The 11294-nt window shown below is 42.3% G+C and overlaps 1 protein-coding gene across 1 annotated transcript; it reads left to right on the top strand.

The window, feature by feature from the left end:
• The first annotated feature begins 3590 nt into the window (after nucleotides 1–3590).
• On the top strand, nucleotides 3591–4547 carry LOC108332671 (uncharacterized). The gene is made up of 2 exons (XM_017567987.1): nucleotides 3591–3945; nucleotides 4144–4547. Exons 1-2 carry the CDS (start codon nucleotides 3591–3593, stop codon nucleotides 4545–4547), a joined length of 759 nt encoding a protein of 252 aa, XP_017423476.1.
• The last annotated feature ends 6747 nt before the right edge of the window (nucleotides 4548–11294 follow it).

Here is an 11294-nt window from a genome sequence, read left to right as displayed (position 1 = left end):
GCCTAAATGAGAAAGTGGGGCTGCAGAACAAAATTGGGGCTCCTCCGGTTTATAGAAACGGAACGGGCCTCGACCCAAACAGAGGGGGGGGTGTGGATGGAGTGCGCGTGTGGCAGGAAGAGAAGGAAGGTAAACCGCACCAGGCCCAAGATCTCTTAACCCTAATCAGAAACCCATTAGGGTTCCTCCAACTTCATCTCATTTGTGTAGGCAGCCCTGAGACCTAGGGTCATTTCTTCTGAAGGAAAGAAAACAGAGACGCCCATCTCTGCCACCCACGGCCATGACCCAGCCTCCCCACAAACCGGCCACCGCTAGCCGCGGTTCGCGGCGTCGTCAACGACGACAGACGCCACCGGAGCCATCGCCGGCCCCGACACCACGTTCCCCTCCTTCTTCTTCTCCTCGCGCGTGAGAGAAAAGCGCTTCCGTTCATCGCCGAACACCGCTTCCTCCGAAACCAGCCACTGCGTTACCGAAACCAGCCACCGCGCCACCACCTCTTCCGGTCTTGGCGTCGGCGGCTACCCCAAGCGCCACCGGAACCGTCTCCAACCGCGGCGCCTCTCTCTCGTCCCTCTTTCTCGTCTTCGCCGGCAATGGGGAGATCCCCTTCCCCTACATTTTTCACACAACACTGCCACCAACCGAACTCCGACAGTTACTCCCCCTTTATTTGAACTTAGAACTTGCAACCGACGATTATTCCCATAGCCCTCTGGTATCCATTTTCTGTTTTGAGTGCTGGAATGAAGTTATGTGATGGGAAGCATGGTTGGGGTTAGGAACCAAGTGAGTTCTTTTCTGTTTTTCAGGTACAAGATGGGGGGAGAATGGAAAATGATGAAGAAGGTGTTTCTCTGTCCCAGTGAAAGAGGAATCAATCTGTGTATGTGAGGAGCAGAGGGGTTCGGTTCTTTCTAAGACTGGAAAACAATGGGTTTGGAACAGAAAAGAGGATTTAGCTTGGGTTGAGGATATGGAGGAAAAATGGTCCGGATGGTTTCAGAGGGCTGGAGTCAGTGCACCTGGCCGCGGTCATGAGGTGTAAAGATGAAGATGAAGGTGATGAAGGCTGCTGGATGTTGGCCGCGTATACGAGTGGGGTTATGCGGTGTTATCGGTGACACAAGGATGAAGGCGTCGGAGATGATGAGGAGGGCGTGAATGAGATAGGCCGTTTGGCCGGGGGGCAAGGTGTTGGAGGCGAACGTTCGGGAAAAGAGAAATCCCGAGAGGACGATTGAAAGGAAACGGGGATGAGGGTAGACACTATACACTGGGTATTTTGATTAACGTGAAGTCACAAACAGCTATGTAATGATCAAACATCTTTCATACGCATAACATCATTTATTCACACCCAGTCTCACATTCATATCTAAATACGTAAACAGAAGCATGCATTCCCATCGGACACGACCAAGAGTTTAGATAAAGAAAACTCACCTCCGTAGCTTTAAGACGTTTCTCCTTCTGAGTTCTCCTTCTTCTCTATTCTCGGCGAGAAGTTTCTTGTTCTTCCAGGGATGAATCCTCTTCCTCTGTCTCTTCTTTTTCGTAACCCCTTTTCTCCTCTGACGAGTGATGTCCTCGGATAGCCACCAGGATACCAGTATCCAGTTGAATCAATGTTTTTCTCTTTGTTTTTTTTTTTTCTTTCAGCCCTCCTTTTTTTTTTGTTGGCCAAGTCCTCTCTTTTCTCCTCTGTGAACTCTCCTCCTTTTTTTGCTTTTGTGATTTTTGGCGTTAAGATGATGGACGTTGGCTGTGAGGTCAAGATGTTGGGTATGGTGATGGTCGTTGGCCGTATCTATTGGTTATTGGAAATAGGTGAAGATGAGGTGGTTATTCGTGAGAGGAATCCAAGGTTGGGGTTGATGTGGCTACGGTGGAGGGGAGTTTTCGGGTGTTTGAGATGGTGGCTTGCGAGGGAGGAGAAAAAGGTTGAAGTCTCTCTTCTGCCGAATGAGTGAATCAGGATCTTCTTTTCTTTTGTGTCCTCCCCCCTTCAATCCGTGGAGTCCCCCAAATGGTTCTGGTGGTAGTGGTCCCAGGTTCTCCTTCCAAAGAAGAAAAGCCCAAGATAATGGGTTTCCTCGTGTTCCCCCAGAATGTTCCCGTGAATGTCTTCCCAAGAATGTTCCTTCTCTTGAATGGCGTAAAAGAACACTTTGCAGCTCCAGATGGCCACCCGTGGCAGACAACCCAGAAAGTGAAAGCGTCAGAGAAACCCATACTGTAAGCCGCCACTACTTTTGGACGCTCGTCAGCACTACTCTTGGACGCTCGTCAGCACTACTCTTGGGCGCTCGTCAAAATGAGATCCGCTAACGAGCGCCTCCAGACTAACGCTCTTGAAGGATAAACGAAACGACCACTCACGAAATGACCGAACGCTCAAAACTCGAAACCGAACGTTCAAACCGAACGCTCACAGAGAAACCCATACAGCCCGAACGCTCAAAACTCAGTTCCCAAAATGAGACCGAACGTTCACAAGGAAAGACTGAGCATACCGAACGCTCGCAAGCTAAACCACTATTCGGACGATCGGCAAATAGGGAAAATGAGCGCCCGTTCTCATTGGTAAAAAACGAACGACATTCAAAACTATGTGGACGAGCGGTACAACAGTGATAGGACGAGCGCTCCAAACCGAGGACGAACGTATACTATTTGGACGAGCGTCGCGGTACAAGAACGAACGTCCAGAAGAAAGATCGAACGAACGCTTTAATATTTGGACGAGCGTCCCAATAGCCCAAGTGCCGAACGCTCGGTCAAAACATAAAACGAACGAACCCTCTAAAACATTGAAACACACGGACCGAACATTCACAAACCAAAAACGAACGTCCAGAAACCAAGAACGAACGTATATCAGAAGATAGAACGTTCAAAGAACGCTTTACTATTTGGACGAGCGTCGCAACAGTGATAAGACGAGCGATCGCACAGAGCGAACGACGAAACCGAACGCCAGAGGACGAATGTTTGAAAGTTGGAACCATCAGGACGAACGATTAAGACGCTCCTTACGAGTGAGAACGAGCGGCAGAGGATGGGGACGCCACCCATGCCGAACGCTCGTTAAGACAAAATACCGAACGCTCAAAACACGCTTTACTATTTGGACGAGCGTCCAAATACTCCAACTGCCGAACGCTCGCTCAAAACAAAAACGAACGAACGCTCAAATTATGAACGAACGCTCTACTATTTGGACGAGCGTCGCGATACTCCAAATGCCGAACGCTCGCTCAAAATGAGAACGAACGAACGCTCATATTATATGAACGAACGCTCTACCATTTGGACGAACGTCGCAACAGTGATAAGACGAGCGCTCGAAACCGAGGACGAACGTCCTCAATAAACAGTATGACCGAACGCTCTTTCTTCTTTCCCCCCTTTTATTTTTATTATTATTATTATTATTATTTTTTTTTTTTTTTTATTTTTATTATATTTTTTGCAAATAAATTTTATTAATCTACCCGGACGAAATTGAGTGTTGACACATATGGGTAATAGTGGATCGACTGACGAAGAGCGCTCACTTCCTAGCGGTCAACCTGAAGATGTCAATGACGAACCTGGCTAAACTTTACATCAAGGAAATCGTTCGTCTACATGGAGTTCCGTCCAGCATCGTTTCAGACCGAGACACAAGGTTTACCTCTCGGTTTTGGCGATCGTTACAAAGCGAGCTCGGTAGCAAACTCCAAATGAGTTCGGCTTATCATCCTCAGACGGACGGTCAGTCCGAGAGAACCATTCAGACGCTCGAAGACTTACTTAGGACGTGCGTCCTAGATCACATGGGCGTCTGGGATGAAGTTTTACCTTTGGTAGAGTTCACTTACAACAACAGCTTTCAGGCCAGCATAGGAATGGCTCCCTTTGAAGCTCTGTACGGAAGGAAATGCCGAACGCCATTATGTTGGTTTCAGGAAGGAGAAAAGGTCTTAACTAGACTAGAGCTCATTCAATAGACGACCGAGAAAGTGAAACTGATCCAAGAAAGGTTGAAGACGTCCAGGAGTCGACAAAAGTCCTACGCTGATAAAAGAAGAAGGCCGTTAGAGTTCAATGTCGGAGATCACGTCTTCCTTAGACTACATCTGACCATTGGAGTAGGGAGAGCCGTTCGACCCAAGAAGTTGTCTCCCAAGTTTATTGGACCTTATCAAATCTTGAGGAAGATCGGGCCAGTCGCGTACGAGTTGTCCTTGCCACCTCAGCTATCCAACCTGCATCCAGTCTTCCATGTTTCTCAACTTCGGAAGTATGTAGCTGACCCTTCTCACATACTAGAGTTGGAAGACGTTCGTCTTCGTCAAGACCGAACGTTAGAAATGCAACCCGTTAGACTGGAAGATATCCGCACCAAATATTACAAGAAGAAAGCAATCCGATTGGTGAAAGTCGTTTGGGATGAAAAGACGGGCGACTCTACATGGGAAGTGGAGGATGCCATGAAGGATTTGTATCCCCATCTATTTCAGAATTGCACATTATCCTCTGTCAGACCTCGGAAATGACGTGCGCTCGGTGGAGTCCACGTGGCGATCACAAAGCGAGACACCTCAGCAACGCACGTGGTGACAGCAGCGCTTGACACTCCACTAACGGACGCCAGCTGTCGTACGCCGAGCTGAGTCAGAACCGGTAGTGGAAACCGGTAGTGGAATGCACGTGTCCGCTTGGGAGTGGACGTTCGTTCGGGATGGGCAGTCAGAAACCAGAAATGGAGAGCACGTGGTTGTCAGAGAGAGAACGTGCGTTTGGCAGGAAGTGGGAGGCAAAAGCTGAGTTTCAAAAATATTCCCACTCCCTCTGCACGCACCTCCCTGTATTATTTCTGAGAGTTCTTTCTCTCCTCTTTCTCTCTAAGTTTTCTGAACCTCCTCTCTACCTTCTCTGCACCTTCTCTCTAAGGGACCCACCGTTTAATCTCCTCCTACTAGTGTTCCGGCACCATAGAAGGACTCACGACGTCAAGGGCTTCCAAAAGAACCGTTCGTTTCGAGAAACTGGACTGGTAAGTCCGTCCTTCCTTTTTGTCGTTCGTTTTACTGGCATGCAAACCCAGTTCTGAGTTCGTACGTTGATCACCATTCTCAAAAATGAGTAGATCTGATGGTGTCAGGGTTCATTTGTGTAGTTTGGATTAAAGAGCGTTGACGGTAGGAGAATCTGTGTTTGAGAATCTGTGTTTGAGAAGCTGTGTTTCTACGTTTAAGAACGTCCGGTCACGCTTTAGAGGTAAGGGAAACTTATTTAATTTAACTGGTTTGATGTTGTGTTGTGTGAACGTTCGTTATTTGACTGCATGAAAATAATGCATGATGGGTGATATGAATGAATTGTATGAACGTTCGTTATTTGACTGTATGGGTATAATGCATGATATTTGACGTGACTGAAGTACATGAACGTTCGTTGATTTGGTGAAATGAAATATAGGAATTTGCATGATATGGATCGTATGAAATGTGAGAGTTGGTTTTGGTATGAATGAATGGAATTGTGAGATTTTAATGAGAAATGAACTGGAATGTGAATGGAATGGAATAAGAAATTTCCCCTATGATAGCATGCGTTCGTTGCTGAACGGTCATTGACCGTTCAGTTTTCTTGGTAAACATAATGGAAATGGGATTCTGTCATCCGGATAGAATCCTAGTCGAGGACGAGCGTCCTCACGTTATAATACTTTGCTTGAGCGTTCAGCCAAGCACTGTTGTATCTGGTATTCTTTGATAAACTTCGTTCTTTCATATTTATATATATATGAAATAGTATATTTCCCGTTTGCGAACACTACCTTGACAGTCCCTGAGTATATTTATCAAATTTACTGTTATAAGTTAAATGGTGCTCGGTCTTATACCAAGAGCCCGTAATGAGTAGCGTTCGGTCTCACACCTAGCGCTCGTACTGGGTAGCGTTCGGTCTTATACCTAGCGCTCGCTCTAAATGGTACTCGGTCTTATACTGAGCGCTCGTATTCATTCTTGTAAATTAGTCTTAATGAAATAGCGTACGTCCAACTTCAGAAGAATTTTCTTTTACCACGTTCGGTCATTGACTCGCAGTGGATTTCGGTATGAGAATTATTGTAAAAATGGTTCGTTAACGTCTTGAGATGTCTACGTTTGATGTATTCGGCTTAGGGCCTCTACACTTAAATTATTCCTGGAGTATCAGTTTGAATTCACGAGAGTCAGTTCATCCAACTGATTCTCATGGTAAATAACGTTCGTCCAATGAACAGGACATTACTGGGCTATTCCCGAACATAATTGTAACTCTGTCGTTCGTACTCTGATCCGAACGAGCGTCTTTTGGTCCCGTCCACAATGTTCATCCTCATTCTTTTTGGGGACAGAATGTTCGGTATTTTATGGTCTTCCTATTGATGATAAAAATGAATGTGGAATGATGAATAGTGAATGATGAAAAGTATAAGAGATGAAAGAAAAGTTGTGACTTTGAACGAGCGTTCCGGGTAGGAACGACTCAAGATTGAGAATTTAAGAATTTGTAAAGTATGACTGTAGGAAGTTAGTGCTGGCTGTTTGATCCTGATGTTCCGTGAGTACTTGTCCTCAAGTAGAGGGGGTACGTCATGTTTGAGAACGGCAGGAGGTCCTCGTCCTTAGGGGTACTTTGGACGGAACGGACTAACCTCGGGTGGTAGCTGATGAGGATGCCAGTTACCACACCACCCGGGTGCGCGAACGCCTGTAACTACGCAGAATTCATTTAGTCCGGACGGTCAGTAGAGTATTGAGTCTTATGTGATGCGTGCGTTGAAATGTACATGTGTGATAAATTGTTTACGTGAATTATATGTTGATGCATGAGTTAAATTACATAAGCTTACCCTGCGTTTTTCCTTGTGTTGTCTCGTTTTGTACGTTCGTCCTGTCGTTGCAATGATCATCTGTGTGGATGTGAGCAGAGGGAGACGAGCGGTTGGAAGAAGCACTGGACGAAGAGAATCTGGTTGAAGTTGAAGTGAAGACCGAGTAGTGAGACGCTCGGCTAGTAGTGTAGGTTTGTGACTGAGTGGTCGTTCGACCACCTTATCCGTTTTCTTTGGCTATGTTCGACCGTTCGGTATTTTCCTGTGTAAACCGTTCGGTCAGGTTTCTGTTTTACGTTCGGTTTTAGTTTTGTAACTCTACTATAAGGACGTTCGTCCTTGCGCGTTCGTTCCTTTGTTGGAAAACTGTACTGAATTATTATTATATGTGATTATTCTAATATATGGTTTATTACTGTATTTTTGGGATATCACATCCTCCATGTCAAAGGGGATCAGAACTGAAACAGCAAATAAGAAAAGAAAAGAAACTGAACTGAACAATTGTTTTGATACAAAGAGAATAGAAAGATTGAAACTGCTTGGCAGCAACTGGTCCTGACTCAAACTGTTCTTCAACTTTGCTCTTAATTCTGACGTGATGTCCTGGCCTAAACCTTCACAAAACTGCTATAAACCAAGCAACCATGCTAAAAAATCATATCATTATTGGTCGTTCCTACAAACAAACCCATTATGGATAATGATACTTCAACACCCAAAAAGTAACAAACTTTTGACACCGTCACATGTCGTCTTGTTAGTGATCCATTTGTCAAATAATAAGAAAAAACAAAATGACGTGTAAATGAATTGAGATAGAAGTTGAAAATGGCGGTTTGATTTTGGCATTCAAAATCAGATTTGGGATTCAAAAAACCTAGAGAGAGAAGGAGCCCAGGCCTTGGAGAAGAGATTTTTCACTTCGACGGTGTTTCCACCGCCACTTTCAAACCTGTGCCGTTTACCGTTTCACCGGAGGACATTCCAACGCTGTACTGCCGATTGAAACATGCCTAGGCCATCGAAAACTTAGTCGTTCCGCCGTCGTGCCCTGCGTTTCGCGACTCCAAAGCTTTTGTTCGGTGCGTATGAGTTTTTTCCTACATTTTTTTCGATTTAGTTATTTTTTGTGTTCTATGGTTGTTTTTCTCATGTATTTAGGTTGAATGAACCGTTCTAGGATGTGAGAACTTTTTTCATTGTTTCATTAGAGAGACCTTTTTTGGGTGGTTTTATTTTTTAAATATTGATTAAGATTTTTTTTTTGGGTTTTTTGCTATATGGGTTCCGTGATTTTAAGATAGTTCACTTGTGTGGGTGTGTTGGTATAAAAATTATTTTAGAATAATTCAATGTTTTAATGATTGATTTTCCGAATTGCAAAGCCAACTAGTGTTGATATATTTCTTTAAATTTTAAAAAGTTTGTTGAACTTTTCGTTAAAGATTTTTTCATTGATGTTGTATTTTGGTGCTTACGTTTTACAATGATGGATTTCTTTAAGAAGAAAGTCGTACCAAAGTAAGTAAATGTGATATATTGAAAATGTCATTGTTGGTAGGGAATCATTCCTTTTTCCTTCTACTAGAGAACTCGTTTGTCATTTTTGGTGTGAAATTGATTAAATTTAAAGGAAATCATTTGGTACGTTTGCAATAATTTTATTCTTGCCCAGTATTGGTGAATATAATTTGAACATTACAATGTCATTGACTTCACATTACTTATTGAACAAAGCATTCACAGAGGTTATGCTCCTTGGTTATAAGGATGATATCATGTGCAAAGTTTTAGTTCCAGAGACTCGAAATTCAACAAAGTTTGGAAAAGAATGGAAGGAATTTTGCACTCAATATGGCTTGAAGGAAAGAGACGTTCTAGTTTTCGAGGTTGACAACCATTGGAAAGAATGAGAGCGAAGTGAAGTGATTGAAGTTGAAAGGATGAGAGAGGAGCAAAGAGCGAGTGTGGAAGTGAAGGCGCGTGGCAGGAGAGAAAAAAAAATGAACAAGATAGAGAAAAAGCTGGATAGCAGAGGAGAGAAGAGAAAAAGTACGGTCACATCAGCATGGACTTAACGTTGTTACTGTCAACTTAACGGACATAACCTTATTCATACATTTTTCATAACATAGAGACCCAATGTTTTCATTTTTAAAACTGGGTACTAAACAGAAATTCACCTCTTAACATGAGGACGAAGTAAACATTTAAGCTTTAGATATAAGATAAAAAATTTTATCAGTAAGCTAGTTAAAAAAAAGAATAATCAATATATTTATCATCTACATTACATACAATCACACATAGTCATTCTCTAACATAACAAAACTTTATGCATAACACCACAATGAAATGATCGTCCGGACTTAGAATGATTGTCGAGCTATAACGGGTTGTGTACTCGTGGTGGCTTCTACTGCTTTGCAAAGTCATTGCCAATGGGTTTCACCCTATCACACTCACAAGGTTAGTCTAGTTCGGGCCTTGGAGCATACTGGAAACCTCCAAGACTAAGACCTCCTGCTACTCCTCACGACATGGATCAATCCTCTCTACGTGAAAATGAAAGACCATTGGAGTTTCAGGATAACTCCCAAGACTGAGTTCCTGCATTCATTCTAAACATACTAGAGTCTCACCAAGAGATCTCACTTTGAAACTTACTTTCACTTTGAATCACAACTCATGACATTAATACTTACATGACTCAATACACATTCATATATAATTCACAATACATCCAAACCATCATTTAAATCAACCAAAGTCAATGAAATAAAGAGTAAACTAATACTTGGATCAGTCACTCAATGGACCCTCTCGCTAAGCGACCCTAGAGTTTTCTCGCATAACGACACAGCTCGCTATGCGAATACACAGGCAGTACCTCCAGACCTCAAACCACTCGCTTTGTGACCCAGCTCGCTGAGCGAATAAAACTCCCAATGGTACCAGACCCCAACCTCTCACTAAGTGACCCAATTTGCTGTGCGAAAGTTCAGATAGTGATACAGACTCTCAACCTTCTCGCTGAGCGACTCCTCTCTCTCTCAGCGACTCCTCTTGCTCAGCGAGTCTACATAATTCTACAATACGAAAACTGCAAAATTTGCAACATGCACCAACTTGACTAAAAGGAAACAACTTTTCCAACTTCTAACCATCCTAGATTGTTTTATACACCTAATTATACTCCACCAAGGGTGTCTAAACCATTTTAACCACAACCTAAACAAATTGATCTCAAGATCTCACCTAAAAACTTACAAAAACTCAACTTAGAGAGTGAAATTGAATTCTACCATTTGTAGCACAATTTTAATTAATTTAGAGGCTCTAACAAGTCCCAAATGACTTATCATTACTCTCCAAACTAACCATTTGCACGCAGAACTCAAAATTCAAGTTTTCACTACTCCACTTCTTTAAAACAAGTCCTAAAGTAATGTAAACTATGCCTATACAACACCACACCCTCTTAGAACATATTTCAACCATTTTAGATGCTAAACATAACATAACTCAACTTATACTCAATCTCAACTGTACAGAACACAATTCACTAACCATTTCTTACCATTTTCTCCATCAAGAACACATTTCTAGACCAAAATACTCTACTATTAAAGTTACCCTTTTCTTTCAACAATTTCAATTAACACCAAATCACTTCAACAGTGTCGTCAATTTCAACATCTCATACACACATACAAACAGATTCATCATTCATATCAACTACTCATCATCATAAAATCCATCAATTTCACTACAATACCTAAATTATCACAAACTCCAAATTAACATTCACATCCAAACAATTTTGTCTTCACATACCATCAAATTACACAACATACATACATTTGAAAGTAATTAACTAACTTCCCTTACCTCTATCCAATTTGCACAACTTAAGAAATACCTCAACCGAAGCTTGTACCACAATGAAACTTTGGACAAATCTACAAATTACCGATTGGTGATAGAAAACCAACCTTAGAACCTAAATGGAGTCAAGAATTAAAGGAAATGACTACTTGACACATGAAAACAGAATTTCCTTGCATGAAAAGTAAAGAAATCACTAAGAAAAAGGAAACAAAATTTACCGACTCAAATCACGAAATTGATCGGTTGGAATGATAACCCTTGACGCTAAGATCACCTAGACACCTCCTAATTGTCGAACAAATACTCCAAGAATGAGAAAAGTTATAGAGAAGTGAGAGAAAGAGAAGAGAATGATGTTTTAGAGACATAAAAGTATTTTAGATAATAAATCAAGCTTTAGAAAGTTCTATTTATATCATAAGATTATTTTATAATAAAATACTCCGTCTCATTATTTTAATACATCTATCTACTCTAATACTTTATTTTCTAGGTTCTTACAATAATAAACTAAAATTAGTAA

The sequence above is a fragment of the Vigna angularis genome, chromosome 11 (assembly GCF_016808095.1).
Source record: "Vigna angularis cultivar LongXiaoDou No.4 chromosome 11, ASM1680809v1, whole genome shotgun sequence".
NCBI lineage: Eukaryota > Viridiplantae > Streptophyta > Magnoliopsida > Fabales > Fabaceae > Vigna > Vigna angularis.
This window is presented reverse-complemented; position numbering and strand designations above follow the sequence as displayed.

Coding starts and splice junctions, on each gene's coding strand:
- LOC108332671 (XM_017567987.1), top strand. CDS start 3,591: ATGACGAACCTGGCTAAACTTTACATCAAGGAAATCGTTCGTCTACAT. Junction 3,946..4,143: donor GAAATGCCGAACGCCATTAT/GTTGGTTTCAGG, acceptor CCATTGGAGTAG/GGAGAGCCGTTCGACCCAAG.